We start from the raw sequence: 17,316 nt of genomic DNA on the forward strand, positions 1-17,316 counted from the left end.
AATTCAAATTTTGTAATTTTTTAATGAAGTTTTGGTAGATACTGTGTTTACATGGATTTGTTCATTGTATCTAGGCTATCATTTGTTGGCATAAAATTATTCATAGAGGTCTCATAATATTTTTAATTCTGTAGACCTAAGTGATAATATCCCCATTTAATTTCTGATTTGGGTAATTTGGATTTTTCTTTTTTTCTTAGTCCATCTAACTAAGGGTTTGTCAGTGTCTTTGCTCTTTTGGAAAACCAACTTTTGGTTTCATTGACGTTCTTTACTAATTTCTCTTCTCTATTTTACTGCTTTAATCTTTATTATTTACTTCCTTCTGGTAGTTTTGGGTTGAAATCTTCTTTCACTAATTTCTTAAGTTGTAACATTAGGTTTCTTACTTTAATTGAAGAATAATTTACCTACAAATTAAATTACTTCAGGTACATCACATAGGTATTGATATTTCTATATATTTAAAAGTGATTACCATGATCTAGTTATCATCTGTCACCATACAAGGTTTTGCACAGTTATTACTGGTTTCCTACTTTCAGTCTCATAACCTCTTTCTTTCATAACTGGAAATTTGTACCTCTTCATTTCACTCACCTAATTCATTTCTCCCTCCACCCCCTCCCTCCGGAAACCACATTTTTGTTTTCTGTGACTGGAGTGTGTTTCTGTTTTGTTGTTTCTCATTTGCTTTGTGTTTAATTGCACTTATAGATGAAATCATGCAATATTTATATTTCTCTTTCTTGCTTTTCTCACTTTGCATGATATTCTCTAGGCGTATCCTATGTTGTTGCTAATGGCAAGATTTGCCTGTTTTTATGGCTGAGCTATAGTCCATTGTGTTTGTTTATCCATATGTTCTTAATCTCTTTAGTCTCCTGAAGGGCATATAGTTAGCTACTGTATCTTGTCTACCTTATGCAGCAATGAACCTAGCGGTGCTGGGAAAAGTTGAAGGCAAGAGGAGAAGGGAGCAGCAGGGGATGCGGTGGTTGGATGGCATCACTGACTCAGTGGACATGAGTTTGAGCAAACTCCAGGAGATAGTAAAGAAGAGGGGAGCCTGACGTGCTGCAGCCCATGGGGGTCACAACGAGTAGGACTTGACTTAGCAACGGAACAACTTTTCAACTCCAGGATTTCCTTTAGGCTTCTTTCTAGTTTTCCTGTCTCCTGTTTGAGATTTCCATATTTCACACATCTTTTCTTGATTTTCTAAACTTCTTCCTTTAGTTTTTTAAGCATCATTAAGGCAGTCATTTTTTTCTGTCAAATTTTATTGGGGGCCCAGGACCTTGGGGTCCTGGAAGAGACCCCAGGGAGAGACCTCCCTGCCAGCAAAGAGGCACCAAAGTATGGGAATCATTTAATGTTCTTCTGGAGGTGCAGGTTGCCAGTGTGGACACATTTCTTCTTGTGGCAGTCGGCAGCACTGAGATCGAAGTGAGCAAATACTTGTGAGAGGTCGTTTACTGGCGGTGTATTTTGGGGCAAACTTGTGGAAGGAAGCCCCGGTGATGCCACCCCACAGGCAAAGCACCAAGTGAGGTTGAATCCTTTCTTGAATTTGCGGTCTGGGAGTGTGTGGTCACCCTCCAGCCATTTGCCCCCAAAATTCAAAACTGTTAGGCAAACAGGATGTCTTCCTTTTCTTGGATTTTAGCTTTGATATTCTCAATGGTGACATTGAACTTGACCCTGAGAGTGATGTTCTTATTTGCAGGGTGTTCATAAAGATCTGCAGCACTATGTCTCCCACTTAGCCCCCTCATTGAAGAAAAATCAGACAGCAGAACTGACATTAATTGATTTACCACTGCAAATGCCTTCATAAGACAGTTATTTTAGTCTTTGTCTAGTTCGTCTGCCATCAGTTCTCTTTCAAAGACAATTTCCTTTATTTCTTCCTTTGAATGGCTCGCATCCCTGTTTCTTTGTATGTGTTGTGATTTTCTTACTGAACAAAAAACACTTGAATCTAATACTTTGGTAATTCTGAAAATTAGATTTCCCCTGTTACCTGGGGGTTGCTCTTTCGAGTTAATGTTTTTTTGTATCTCTGTGATGAAGATCAGCCTGATATATAAACTGAAGATTGTCTCAGGTCCTTCCTGAGCATACACTATCACTTACTTATTTCCCCTACATATGCAGTTGCTTTTGAATGTCCTGATGGTGAATGTCTGCCTCCTGAAAGGGGAAAAAGCAAACATGAAAGGCAGAACAAAGGCCACTAAATATTTAAGCCCCTTTAAGTTACTTCATCCAGGATAGAAGGGGCTTGCAAGAATGGGGAGAGGTGTGACAAGAATGGAAGTCCATCTCTTTGATTATCTGTGATCAGAAGCAGCAATCAGTGATAAGAACACAGATCCTCATATTTGGAGGGCAGTGTCCTTTTTGACCACCTTGGCTCCCATAAGCAACTTGGAAGCTGCTCTGATGCAGAGATCATGCAGAGATCCCTGCCACACTGCTCTGGGTGAGGATGGGTAGCTACCACTGTGCTAAACAAGAGTGGAAATTGACCAAAGCAAGTCAATTTACCTGTCTACATCTTCACCTGGAAACTGTAAACCATCAACAGAAGGCAGAGTTCCAAAATAGTGACATCGGGCAGATTCTACCTATGCAGTTGTTATCGAGGTGGGGAGACAGATTCCTGATGCCTCTTAAATTGCTGTCATCCCAGAAATACGCATTGCAAAATGGAAAAGAAAAAAGAAATACACATTGCAATCTGAAATCAATGAGTGAGCCTTGTGGGAAAAGGCAGCTGGAAGCAGATAGGGTATTTTTTAATGTAGTCAATTAAAAATAATGGAACATTCAGTGAATATTTATATAGAGAGGCTCAGCTAGATACTTTGAGGGATGACAAAACTCTAATATGTAGATTTTTCCTAAAGAAGTTGTATCCTTCTTGAGAAATACAGCATATACAGAGAGGGGTCAAAGCATAGTAGTAAATAAAAAGTATCAAATAGATAGAATCACTCACAATCATTACAGTGAACTTCCAGAAGGAGGAGAGTGTGTATTGTGAATTTAAATCATCAGAGATTTCATCAAGTAGGAGTATTCCTGAGCTATTCCTAAGAAGTCAAGTGACTGAGTCATGTCTGAGTCTTTGCAACCCTATAAACTGTAGCCTGCTGGGCTCCTTTGTCCATGGACTTCTCTAGGCAAGAAAACTGGAGTGGGTTACCATTTCCTACTCCAAGGGATCTTCCCAACCCAGGGATCAAACCTGGGTCTCCTGCACTGCAGGCAAATTCTTTACCCTTGAGCCACCAGAGGAGCCCATAATCCTAGGAAGGTGAAGACATACCTTGGAGATGTTGCAGGTTCAGTTCCAGACCACCACAATAGAGCAAGTCAAATGAATTTTTTACATATGCTTACAAAAACAACAGCAACAACATATACCATAGTCTACTAAGAGTGTAGTAGAACTGTATCTAAAAAGTGTACATACATTAACTTTAAAATAGCATATTGCCAAATCTGAGCCTGCTGTAAGTCAGAGTAGTAACATTCAATAGCATTGATCACAGATGACCACAACAAATATAATGATAGTTATAAAGTTTGGAATATGTGATATTTACCAAAATGTGACAAGAGAAACAAACTGAGCAAGCATTGTTGAGAAAATGGCCCAAATAAACTTGCTTGATGCACGGTTGCCACGCACCTTCAGTTTGTTAAAATCTCAAAAAGTTTAAGAGCAATAAAATAAGGTGGGTGTGTATTCTGATCTAAAAAATATTAATAAGAGTTAAAACTTGCCTAGTACTCAGTATGTGCCAGAGGCTAACTCATCCAATCCTAAGAACAATCCCATGAGTTGTGTAGGGAAAGCATCAAGGAAGCATTAAGGGATTTCTCAAGCTCAAGGCAGTCATGGAGCTGGAACTTGAATCCAGGCAGGCAAGTTCTAGGGCCCTGATCTCTCTGCTTAGTCCTTACTGAGCAAAATGGTGTGAGCAAAGAGTAGAAGTCAGTGTGTGATACACGTGCCAGGGGCAGCAGACGGGCTACACTGTCGAGCGTGACAGTAATTTATACATTTTACTGTAGGCCAAAGTGGGTCCACATGCAGAACTCTCTATTCAATTGAGTTCCAGATTTAGCATATCCATGGTATTTTAAGAAACTTCTTCCTCAATTTACTATAGTATAGAAAGACAACTCTATAAATATTTTTTTTCATTGTTATCCACATCTTCTAATTGCTAAAGAACATAGTAACTTTTCTTTTCTCATTTAGTTTTTATCTGATTGGAGCAAGAATTCTACATTGTGAAATTTCTGAAAACAATGTGAACTGGAATGATAATTCCCCAACATGTGAAAGTAAGTATATCCCCTCTTTAGAATCTAGAGCAGCAGTTCTCAAACTTTTTGATGTGGTGACTGTGAGTGAGTGAAGGCACTCAATCGTGTCTGACTCTTTGCGACTTCACGGACTATACAGTCCATGGAATTCTCTAGGCCAGAATACTGGAGTGGGTATCCTTTTCCTTCTCCAGAGGATCTTCCCAACCCAGGGATTGAACCGAGGTGTACCGTATCACCGGCAGATTCTTTACTAGTTGAACCTCAAGGGAAGCCCTTTTTATGCAAGGACCCATTTATTCTTTTAAACTAAAGTAGACATCCAAGAGCTTTTCTTTATATGGGTTATGTCTATTGGTATTTATTATATTGGAATTAAAGCTGAAAATTTTTTAAATAATTATTAATTCATTTTTAAGAAGAGTAAGTTCAATACATGTAAATATATGCAACAAATTTTTATGAAAAATCAAAAAATTTTAAAATAAATAGTGAGAATTGTGGTACTGTTTTACCTTTTTCCATATTACTTAATCTTTTTCTAGATCCCATGCACACTTTTCAATTTTTTAAAGTTAATTAATTTATTTTTTGTTATGCTGGGTCTTTGTTACTATGCACAGGCATTCCCTAGTTACTGTGAGCAAGAGGCTACTCTTTTTATTTATTTAATTAATTTATTTATTTTTACACCAAAATCATTTCGTATTGGAGTATAGTTGATTAATAATTTTGTGATAGTTTCAGTGAACAGTGAAGGAATTCAGCTGTACATATACATGTATCTATTCTTCCCCCTCCCATCCAGGTTGGCACATAACATTGAGCAGAGTTCCATGTGCTATACAATAGGTTTTTGTTGGTTTTCCACCTTAAATGTAGCACTGTGTACATGACCTTTTCAAAGTCCTTAACTAGCCCTTCCCCTTGGCTGGGCCCTGAGTTTGTTTTCTAAGTCTGTGAGTCTCTTTCTGTTTTCTAAGTAAGTTCATTTGTATCATTTCTTTTTAGTTTCCACATACAAGGGATGCCATATGATGTTTCTCTTTCTCTGTCTGACTTGTTGCACTCAAGATCACGCTCTCTAGGCCCATCTGTATTTTGCTGCAAATGGCCTTATTTCATTTTCTTTAATGGCTGTGTATATATATTGTGTGTATATGTGTGTATATGCCACCTCTCCTTTATCCATTCCTCTGTCCATAGACATTTAGGTTGTCTCCATGTCTTGGCCAGTGTAGACGGTGCTGCAATGAACATTGGGGTGAATGTATCTTTTCGAGCCATGTTTTGCTCTAGATATATGCCCAATAGTGGGATTGCAAGGTCATATGGTGGCTCTATTTGTAGTTTTTTAAGGAACCTCGGTACTGTCCTCCATAGTGGCTGTGCCAATTTACATTCCTACCGACAGTGCAGGAGGGCTTTCTTCTCTCCACACCCTCTCCAGCATTTGTTGTTTGTGGACTCTTTTGGTGCTAGCCATTCTGACCAGTGTGAGGTGATATGTCATTGTCTTTTTGATTTGAATTTCTGTAATAACTGGTGACTTTGCACATGTTTTCCTGTGATCTGCCGCCGCTGCTGCTGCTAAGTCGCTCAGTCGTGTCCGACTCTGTGCAACCCCATAGACGGCAGCCCACCAGGCTCCTCTGTCCCTGGGATCCTCCAGGCAACAGTACTGGAGTGGGTTGCCATTTCCTTCTCCAATGCATGCATACATGCTAAGTGCTTCAGCCGTGTCTGTCTCTGTGCGACCCTGCGGACAGCAGCCCACCAGGCTCCTCTGTCCACAGGATTCTCTAGGCGAGAATCCTGGAGGCTAGTCTTTTCGTGCACAGGCCTCTCATTGTGGTGACTTCTCTTGTTGCAGAGCTCAGGCTCTCGACGCAGGACTTCAGTAGCTGCAGCACAGACGCTCATTAGTTGCAGTTTGCAGGTCCTGGAAAGCTCTGGCTTCAGTAGTTGTGGCCCACAAGTTTAGCTTCCCACACCATGTGGAATCTGCCCAGACCAGGGATCAAACCTATGTCCTCTGCACTGACATATGGATTCCTATCCACTGTACCACCAAGGAAGTCTGCAAATTACTTTAATATCTGGCTTAAAGGAAGACTTTTGGATTCAGCCTATTGCAAAATCACACCGTTTGTAGCCTCTGAAAAATTCAAACATACTCTCATAGGGATGAAATTGAAAAATGACAGTAATACTCAATATCAATGTTAACAATCAATTTGTTAGTGGAGATATTTATAAATCATAAAGGATTTTCTCAGCATAGAGTTTTATTTTTAATCACAAGTACATTTTAGCATTAAATTGTCAGCCTCTTTTATGATGATGAAACAAAACTTAGAATGGCCTTGCAGATAAATATATGTATATCATATTTCAGAAAATAAGCTTTATTCTAAAAGTTAACTTCTAAATTAATGGTTTGAATTTGAGATAATACATTTTGACATAGAGACTTTCTTCTAATTGGGTATTGGAGTCACAGCTAGCTTATATTAATCATATGTTATGAATTATTTGAAGGAAGTTCATAGGGCTTTGCTAATGCTGTCTTACTATTTTATCTTTGCTTCATGTCCTTTTCCCCGCTTTAAAGAGATCTTGTGTTCCACACCTGGAAATATAAAAAATGGAAGATTTACCATTTACAAAGATGAATATCAATATAATGAAATAGTAACTTATATGTGTGATCCTTCAAATGGACCAGATGAATATTCTCTTGTTGGAGAGAGCAGGCTTGTTTGTGTCGATCATGACAGATGGAGCAGTGACCCTCCGGAGTGTAAAGGTAATAATATTTCCATTTATTTCCTCCTGAGTCTGCAAATACCATGGAAGCACTTCATAAATAGTTTTACCTACAAGTAAACAAAACAGTCATAAATAGTTACTCCTCTTGCTAAATTGACTTCTAATTCAATTAAATATTGGTCAAATCAAATTAAAAGATAATTCTAGTTGTAGAGTTCCCCACCAGTCACTCCACATGTCCTTGGCATTCCAATTTATACATCATGAGTTACTGTGTATATGCATGAGCTAGAACTTTTTGGTTTTCCTGTTTGTTTGAAAGCACCAGAAAACTCAACACACCCTGGCTTAAGAAATAAGAAAATTTTATCTTGTATTACAAGATCTCTGACAGTTCTGGCTACAGGAATATTAAAAGACTAACCCACTAAGTATCCATCAATATATGAATGGATAAAGAAGATGTGGTGTGGTACAGTGTATGTGTGTGATGGAATGTTACTCAGCCATAAAAAAGTGAAATCTTGCCGTTTGTGGCAATACTATAGACATAGAAGGTGCTATGCTAAGTGAACTAAGTTAGAGAAAAGCAAATACCTTATGATTTCATTTATATGTGCAATCTAAGAAGCAAAACAAAGGAACAAACAAAACAGAAACAGACTCATAAATACAGAGAGCAAACTGACAGTTGCCAGAGCGGAGGGACGAGGGAGGACAGACAAATGGTGAGGGAATTAGCAAGGTGCAGACCTCCAGTTATAAATAAGTCACAGGAATATAATATATGCATAGGAAATAGAGTCAATAATATTTTAAGAGTTTTCCATGGTGACAGAGGGTAACTCGCATAATGAATAAAAATATCAAATCACTATGTTATATACCAGAAATTAATACAATATTGTATTTCAGCTACAATAATAAAAAATAGTGAATCACACACAGAAAAAGAAAGACTAACCCACTCACTGATAACATTGTTAACTTCTGGAAACAATTTGTTTCAACAACAGTGATTGATGACTTCACCTTAACTGAAAGCAGGGAGACACAGGAGGATATGTGATTCTTGAAGGAGATACTGAATGATAGCAAAATATTTATTCTTTCCAAATGTACATGGGACATTCTCTAATATCACACTTTATTTTTTAACACATTTATTTCTAAAATATTGAAACTTTTACCTGTATAGTACCTGATCACAATATAATGAATGCAGAAATCAAAACAAGTTATATGTATAATTCCCAAATATTTGAAAAGTATGCAAGACACTGCTAAGGAACCCATGAGTCAAAGAAGCAGTCAAAAGAACAGTTAAGAAGTGTTTTGAATCAAATAAAATTAGAACACAGCAGATCAATATATCAAAAGATGTGGGATACAGCAAAAGTATTGCTCAGAAAGGTATTTTTAGTGTGAAATACTTATGTTAGAAAAACAGAAAAGTCTCAGATCAATCATCTAAGTTCTACCCTAAGAAACTAAAAAAGAAGAGCAAATTAAACCCAAAGCAAGAAAACACAAGGAAATAATAGTTAGAAATCCATGAAATTGAGAAGAGACACAAAACAGGGATAATCAAAGAAATCAGCCTGGTTCCTAGAGAAAATAGATGAAACAGATAAACTTACAGACAGTCTGACAGGAAAAAAGATACAAATCACCAGTTACAAGGGTGAAAAGGAGAACAGCGCAAAATACCCTACAGACGTTTGAAGAATAATAAGGAAGAAAACAAAACACTGTGTGCCTATAAATTTGACAGCTTAAACCTTCTCACAAAGAGTACTATCAACCCTGTGTCCTCACTGGGGAATTCTACCAAACATTTAAGGAATAGATGAGAGCAGCTCTACACAAAGCCTTAAGAAAATACAAAAGGAGGAAATCCTCAACTCATTTCATGAGGACAGCATTTCTCTGATGCCAAGACCAGATGGTGTACAAGATAGCAATTCGACATTTACAAGATCAAAGCAAGTTGATCACCAGGATGTCTTGTTCCCATCTGTCACCATTTAGAGTAAGTACAGAACTATTGACTATATTGTCTATTGTGTATGTCATAGCCTCATGGCTTATCTACTTGATAACTGGAAGTCTGTGCCTTTTAATCCACTTCTTTTATGTTGTGCATCCTCCCAACCACCTCCTCTCAGTCAATCACTTGTTCTCTGTATCCATGAATCTAGTTCTGTTTTATTAGCCCATTTGTTTTATTTTGTAGATCCCACATATAAATGAAATCATATGGTATTTGTCTTTCTCTGACTGACATTTTACTTTGCATAATACCCTCTAGGTCCATCAATGCTGTCATAAACGGAAAGATTTCATTCTTTTTGTGACTGGGTAATATTTCATTGTATACATACCACATCTTTTTCACCCATTACTACCCTTAGGTGGCTTCCATATCTTACTGTTTAGTCACTAAGTCGTGTCTGACTCTGCAACAGCATGAACTCCAGCACACTCAGATTTCCTGTCCTTCACTATCTCCCAGAGCTTGCTCAAACTCATGTCCATTGAGTTGATGATGCCATCCTACCATTTCACCCTCTGTCATCCCCTTCCCCTCCTGCCTTCAGTCTTTCCCAGCATCAGGGTCTTTTTTAGTGAGTTGGCTCTTCACATCAGGTGGCCAAAATATTGGAGCTTCAGCTTTAGTATCAGTCCTTCCAATGAATATTCAGAGTTGATTTCCTTTAGGATTGATTGGTTTGATCTCCTTGCTGTCCAAGGGACTCTCAAGAGTCTTCTCCAGCATCACAGTTTGAAAGCATCAATTCTGTGGCACTCAGCCTTCTTTATGGTCCAACTCTGACATCCACACATGACTACTGGAAAAACCATAGCTTTGACTAGACGGACCATTGTTGGTAAAGTGATGTCTCTGCTTTTTAATATGCTGTCTAGGTTGGCCATACCTTTTCTTCTAAGGAGCAATCATCTTTTAATTTCATAGCTGCAACCACCATCCACAGTAATTTCGGAGCCCAAAGGAAATAAAGTCTGTCACTGTTTCTATTTTTTCCCTATTTGCCATGAAGTGATGGGACCAGATGCCATAATTTCTTGTTTTGAATGTTGAGTTTTAAGCCAACATTTTCACTCTCCTCTTTCCACCTTCATCAAGTGGCTCTTTGGTTCCTCTTAGCTTTCTGCCATTAGGTGGTGTCATCTGCATGTCTGAGGTTATTAATATTTCATCCAGCCCAGTATTTCACATGATGTAGCCTGCATATAAATTATATAATCAGGGTGACAAAATACAGCCTTGACATACTCCATTCCCAATTTTGAACCAGTCCATTGTTCCTTATCTGGTTCTGTTGCTTCTTGACCTCCACACAGGTTTCTCAGGAGGCAGGTAAGCTCATCTGGTAGTCCCATCTCCTTAAGAATTGTCCACAGTTTGTTCACAGAGAAGAGGATGACAGAGGATGAGATGGTTGGATGGCATCACCGACTCAATGGACATGGGTTTGAGTGGACTCTGGGAGTTGGTGATGGACAGGGAGGCCTGGCGTGCTGTGGTTCATGGGATCGCAAAGAGTCGGACACGACTGAGTGACTGAACTGAACTTGCTAGCTATTGTAAAAAAAATGCTGTAATGAAAAAATTTATTTATTTATGCTGCATAAATCTTTTTGAATTAGTGTTTTACTTTCTTTGGATTAATACCCAGAAGTAAATTGCTGGATCATATAGTAGTTCTATTTTCCCCTAGTCTATGTCAGCAAATTTGGAAAACTCAGCAGTGGCCACAGGACTGGAAAAGGTCAGTTTTCATTCCAATCCCAAAGAAAGGCAATCCCAAAGAATGCTCAAACTACCACACAATTGCACTCATCTCACACGCTAGTAAAGTAATGCTCAAGATTCTCCAAGCCAGGCTTCAGCAATAAGTGAACCGTGAACTTTCAGATGTTCAAGCTGGTTTTAGAAAAGGCAGAGGAACCAGAGATCAAACTGCCAACATCCACTGGATCATCGAAAAAGCAAGAGAATTCCAGAAAAACATCCATTTCTGCTTTATTGACTATGCCAAAACCTTTGACTGTGTGGATCACAATAAACTGTGGAAAATTCTGAAAGAGATGGGAATACCAGACCACCTGACTTGCCTCTTGAGAAACCTATATGCAGGTCAGGAAGCAACAGTTAGAACTGGACATGGAACAACAGACTGATTCCAAATAGGAAAAGGAGTACGTCAAGGCTGTATATTGTCACCCTGCTTGTTTAACTTATATGCAGATACATCATGAGAAACACTGGGCTGGAAGAAGCACAAGCTGGAATCAAGATTGCCGGGAGAAATATCAATAATCTCAGATATGCAGATGACACCACCCTTATGGCAGAAGGTGAAGAGGAACTTAAAAAAAAAAGCCTCTTGATGAAAGTGAAAGAGGAGAGTGAAAAAGTTGGTTTAAAGCTCAACATTCAGAAAGCTAAGGTCATGGCATCTGGTCCCATGACGTCATGGCAAATAGATGGAGAAACCGTGGAAACAGTGTCAGACTTTATTTTTGGGGGCTCCAACATCACTGCAGATGGTGATTGCAGCCATGAAATTAGAAGATACTTACTCCTTGGAAGGAAAGTTATGACCAACCTAGACAGCATATTAAAAAGCAGAGACATTACTTTGCCAACAAAGGTCCATCTAGTTAAGGCTATGGTTTTTCAAGTGGTCATGTATGGATGTGAGAGTTGGACTGTTGAAGAAAGCTGAGTGCTGAAAAACTGATGCTTTTGAACTGTGGTGTTGGAGAAGACTCTTGAGAGTCCCTTGGACTGCAAGGGGATCCAACCAGTCCATCCTAAAGGAGATCAGTCCTGCGTGTTCATTGGAGGGACTGATGCTGAAGCCTAAACTCCAATACTTTGGCCACCTCATGCAAAGAGTTGACTCATTGGTAAAGACCCTGATGCTGGGAAGGATTGGGGGCAGGAGGAGAAGGGGACGACGGAGGATGAGATGGCTGGATGGCATCACCAACTCAATGGACATGAGTTTGAGTAAACTCCGGGAGTTGATGATGGACAGGGAGGCCTGGCGTGCTGTGATTCATAGGGTTGCAAAGAGTCGGACATGACTGAGTGACTGAACTGAACTGATGGCTCGCTTTATTCATTTCTATACACTGTCTTTCGAAGTAGAAGTTAACTGTTCTTTAAATGTTTATTGCAATTCACCTGTGAACCCATGTAATCCTTGTTTGTTTGGAGTTATTTGATTACTGATTCAATTTCATTACTAGTCGTCGGTATATTCACATTTTCTATTTCTTCTGGACTCAGTTTTGGGAGAGTGAATGTTTCTGAGAATTTATCCATTTATTCTAGGTTTTCCAATTTTGGATGTATAATTGTTCATAGTATTCTCTATGATCCTTTGTATTTTTGTGGTATTGGTTGTAACCTCTATTTTCTATTTCATTTACTTGGATCCTTTATTTTGTTTCTTTATGAGTGTGGCTATGTGTTTGTCAATTTTATCTTTTCAAAGAACCATCTCTTATCTTCATTGTTTTTTAGCTCAATTTCATTTATTTCCACTCTGTTCTTTATTATTTTCTTCCTTGTACAAATTTTGTGGGGAGGGTTGTTCTTTTATTGCTATGGGTATAAGTTTAGATTGTTAACTTGAGACTTTTCTTGTTCCTGAAGTAAACCTGTGTGGCTATAAGCTTCTCTCTTAGTCTGCTTTTCCTGTGTTACACAGATTTGAAACACACCATTTTCATTTTCATTACTCTTAAAAAATATTTTTATATTCTTTTTGATCTCTTCAGTGAATGATTGACTGTTTAAGAACATGTTTTTTGGTTTCCATGTGGCATTTTTCTCCAGTTTTCTTCTTGTGGTTGATTTGTGATTGGAAAAGATACTTGATCATAGATTCAAATGTAAGACCTAAACTCTAAGACTTTATGGGAAGAGATAGAAAATATTTATGAGTAGCCAAAGATTTCTTTGAAAACCTTAAAAGCATTATCCTTTAAAGAAAAGTAAATAAACCAGTCTTCTTAAAATTTCAGAAGTGCTGCTCTCAAACACATTGGAGAATGAAAAAAGAGCCAGAGACTGGGATAAAATATATGCCAAGGACATTTCTGAATGGACTTCAAGCTATGATAAATAAAGAACTCTCAAAACAATATGAAGAAAACAACCCAATTTACAAAAAAGGGGGGGAACATATTTGAATGGAATTTTTCACCAAAGAAGAAATGTGAATGCCAATGTAGTATATGAAATGTTGCTCAATATCATTAGTAATAACAAAAGTCTAATTTAACACCATGATGAGAAACCACTAGAAACCTATTAGAATGCCTGAAATTAAAAAGAGTAACTAATAATTCCATGTTTTGGTAAGGATATGATGTATTTGAAACTCCAATACATTACTGTTAAGAATGCAAAGTGGTATGACCATTTGGAACACAATTTAGCAATATTTTATACAGTTAAGCATCCACTTAAGGGTTTGATCCCTGCGTCAGGAAGATCCGCTCGAGAAGGGCATGGCAACTCACTCCAGAATTCTTGCCTGGAGAATCCCGTGGAAAGAGGTGCCTGGTGGGCTACGTTTCACAGGGTCGCAAAGAGTTGAAAGCGACTGAGGGACTAACACTTCAAGGCCTAACACTCAGTGATCCAAGTCAAATGAAAACATGTACAGGTGGAAACCTCCATGAGAATGTTCATAGCATCCTTACTCATAATCATCCCGCACTGGGAACAACCGAGAACGTCCTGTCCGTTGGAACCTGCCGGGTTACAGTCCTAGGGTCTCAGAGAGTTGGACAAGGCTGAGTGACTGTCAGTTTCACTTTTTCACTTGCATCTATTGCAGATTTAATCTCATAAGATATTCTCTTGAAGTCCCTGCCCAGTCCAGCGCTTTTTGGTTTTGCTTTGTTTCCAAGTTCTGCAAAACCTTTTGTAGATCCTGAAGTCAAGCTAGAGTGTCATGATCTGTAGTTTACTTCTGGAGAAGCAGAGTAGGATGGGAAATAGCAGAGCACACTGGTGTGAGGGCTAAGTATTAACTTGAAACCTTATCTTGGGTCTGCATGCTTGTATACTGCTTTACAACTTAAAAATTGTTTCTTGATCTCTGGATTGTAGTGCAAAATATTTGGAAAACACTGTCCTAATTACATTGGCCTTTGTGTTTCTTGAACATCCCAATTCCTGTGTGTTTTTGCCATCTGAAAACTTTTTTTTTTTTCGTTTTTTTTTTTCATGACTCGCTTATTTAAAACTTTTAAATTTGAGCCCAACTATTACCTTCTCCAAAAGTCTTTACTACCTTTCTAAAAGAGCAAGGTATGTAATTAGTCTCAGCATGAGCTAAAAAAAATCCTAGAGCTGAAGAATATCAGAAGTAACTTTTGAACTTACCCTGAATTTATATCTGATAGTCAGACCTTTTCAAAACTTGTCAGCACTGGGGGAAAAAAAATGTAGAAAAACCAATAAACTATAATAATAGTCTGTTCTTAGTAGAAAAACATTAGATTCCTCTATATCTGTTTCCCTGGAAGTCAAATGCACAAATAGTCTTTTTTTCTTTTTTTTTCAATTAACATCCTGCCTTTCATTCTTTGCTTCTTTCTTCCCACTGGTAATTATTACTTTGTACTAGATTTTTGCCCCTATGTGAAGCAGATTTCCATTAATTTTTGAATTTCTCCACTTTTCAGTGGTCAAATGTGACTATCCAGTTGTTGAACATGGAATGATAGTATCAGGATTTAGAAGAAAATTTTACTACAAAATGCAAGTTGTATTTAAATGTAACCAGGGTTTCTCCCTTCATGGCAGCAGCACAGTTGTCTGTAATGCAAACAGTGCTTGGGAGCCCGAGATACCAACGTGTGCTCAAGGTATGAAGGTGTCTTTCTCCTTTTTTTTTTAGATTTATTTTTTGACAATAAATTTCGATGATACAGAATAACAGAAAAGAAACAATCTTAGTACACATATCTGCCTTGTAGCCATTTCCATGTTACATGCATGACAACTAATTCACAAAGAAAGCTGCTGTTTTGATTTTTCTGTCCTTTTATAGGCTCTTAAAATGTGATGTTACGTACATCACGGATGCTTAAATTTCTCTTGTTCTACATCTTTACATGTAAAATGGATAGGAAACGTTTCCAGTGTAAATGAAAGCAATTGCATTTTTACATAAATAAGTATGAAAAGCATAATTCAAGTAAATGAACAGAGAGCGATACATTCCAAGTAATTCAATGAGTTTATATTTTTGTTTTCCAGTGCCACTTGCTGCTACGACTAAGCCTTCAACTACCCATGCCTCAGGTTTCGTAAAGTCCTGCTCATATTTGTCAATATCCTTTAAATTCTTTGTGAATTTTCAAAATCCTTTAAATGTCTGGTGATTTACACTTGCTGTAATTTTTGGCCATAGAAGGAGGGAGGATGTATTTACAGCCATTTTTGTACTTAGTCTAAAATTATTTACTATAGTCCACAGGCATAAACAGATGTCTAAAGTTAGGTAATAGGTGTGAACTTGTTTATGTACATGTGTGATGATTGAATGCCTCCCTCACTTTGTGAATAGTAAAGTTACAATGGGATGCATTTAAAGCACTTAGCACAGTGCCTGATGTCTAGAAAGCTCTTAAAGGAAGCTCACCTAAAGCCCAGTTTCACTGTAATTAGTATTAATGCAGAGGAAGATCCATGGCTTCTGTTTTTTAACATGTATGTTTTCTGTGTCATCAACAGTGATCATTTATTCATTTTAAAAGTGATCTGTTGACACCTGTACAGGGTATCATCTGGGTCCAGGAATGTGTTTCATTTTCCTGCCAATAAGGAATTTGATTCTTTTTCAGTAGTGTAATTTTAACTGAGAAATTGCTGTCTTCAGAGCAAGATTGGTGTTTCTAGTCCTCACCCCCACCTCCTGCCAACTCATGCAATTATTTTTCTCTTTACTGGGCTTTTTGTGTGTGTGTGGCAGCAGAAAATAAGTTTTATAATAACTGAAGGGCAGGAAAATTCCCTACTTACTGAAATGAAATAGAGACTTTCTGGCAGGTGCTACTGATCAGCTACTCTTCCTAAGACTTGAGCGACTGTTTGGACTGCTGTCTCTTCTCTTTGCTTGCAGCAGAAGTAAGAGACAAGCGAAAGAGTGGGAAGACAGGATTTTTGTGATTTATTATTTGTAACCTTCTACATAATACAAAGCTATAGTGAACATTCTTACGCGTACAATTTTATGTACTTATGTACATACATATTTAGGTTAACTTCCCAGAAGTAGAATAACAGAGTTTGGAAAGTATGTATATTTTTCATTTTGAGAAGTAATCTTTTAAAAAATGAAAAATCAAAATTAATTCTATATTTTGTACTGATGAGACTGATGAATTGAGTTAAATTTATTTTTCCAGGTCCTCGTCCAAATACAACTACAGTGTCAAGTTCGACAGGTTCGGTACCTCTTTATCCTATCTACATAGTTTAGAACTTAATAAGGCAATGGGTGAAAAGTGATATCATGTGCTAATTTTGCATTTTTAATTATCAATGAAGCTGAATTTTTTAATCTACTTTTGCTGATTTTTGGACCTCTGTTCATTTTTTCTGTATTGTTTCAGAAGTGTTTTTCTTGTTAACTTATCAGAACTCATTATAAGTTAAAGCCCTTTTAACATGAAGTGGAATTTTCTTTTAGGTTTTTTGTCTTATTTTACTAGTCACTTGTATAAAATTGTAAGATTTTATACTATTGAGTATAGATTGCTTTTTATAACTTTTAATTACATAAGTAGTATACTAACATACATTTGTAAGATTTGTCCTTATTTATTGAAATTAAATGGAGGCTTTCTGACAGGGATTATGGATCAGCTACCCTTCCTAAGACTTGAGAGACTGTTTTGATATGGTGGAAGGAATTGTCTTCCTGACTTCAAAGCTGCTCTCTCTGTCTTCTTTTCTTTGGTTCCAGCAGAAGCAAGAACAGGAGAAAGAGTGGGAAGACAGGATTTTATAATTTATTATTTGTAACCTTCTACATAATACAAAGCTATAGTGAACATTCTTATGCATACAATTTTATGTACTTATATAAATGTATATTTAGGTTAACTTCCCAGAAGTAGAATAACACAGAGTTTGGA

At 37.6% G+C, this 17,316-nt stretch overlaps 1 protein-coding gene across 3 annotated transcripts in view; it reads left to right on the forward strand.

Annotated features, from left to right (window-relative positions):
- The window catches only part of LOC110148104 (membrane cofactor protein-like), a 32,404-nt gene extending 15,119 nt beyond the window's left edge, over window positions 1-17,285 (forward strand). Inside the window, exons 4-8 of one of the 3 annotated variants that reach the window (XM_020910004.2) lie at window positions 4,280-4,365; window positions 6,962-7,156; window positions 14,857-15,039; window positions 15,434-15,478; window positions 16,585-17,285. In XM_020910004.2, the coding sequence (XP_020765663.2) occupies window positions 4,280-4,365; window positions 6,962-7,156; window positions 14,857-15,039; window positions 15,434-15,478; window positions 16,585-16,658 (583 nt within the window). In that variant the 3' untranslated portion in view covers window positions 16,659-17,285. Of the gene's footprint in view, window positions 1-4,279; window positions 4,366-6,961; window positions 7,157-14,856; window positions 15,040-15,433 lie in introns of all 3 variants that reach the window. The other 2 variants (XM_070473855.1, XM_070473854.1) reach the window with 2 other exon arrangements.
- Window positions 17,286-17,316: the final 31 nt, after the last annotated feature.

The sequence above is a fragment of the Odocoileus virginianus genome, chromosome 11, assembly GCF_023699985.2.
Source record: "Odocoileus virginianus isolate 20LAN1187 ecotype Illinois chromosome 11, Ovbor_1.2, whole genome shotgun sequence".
In the NCBI taxonomy this organism is placed as follows: Eukaryota; Metazoa; Chordata; class Mammalia; order Artiodactyla; family Cervidae; genus Odocoileus; species Odocoileus virginianus.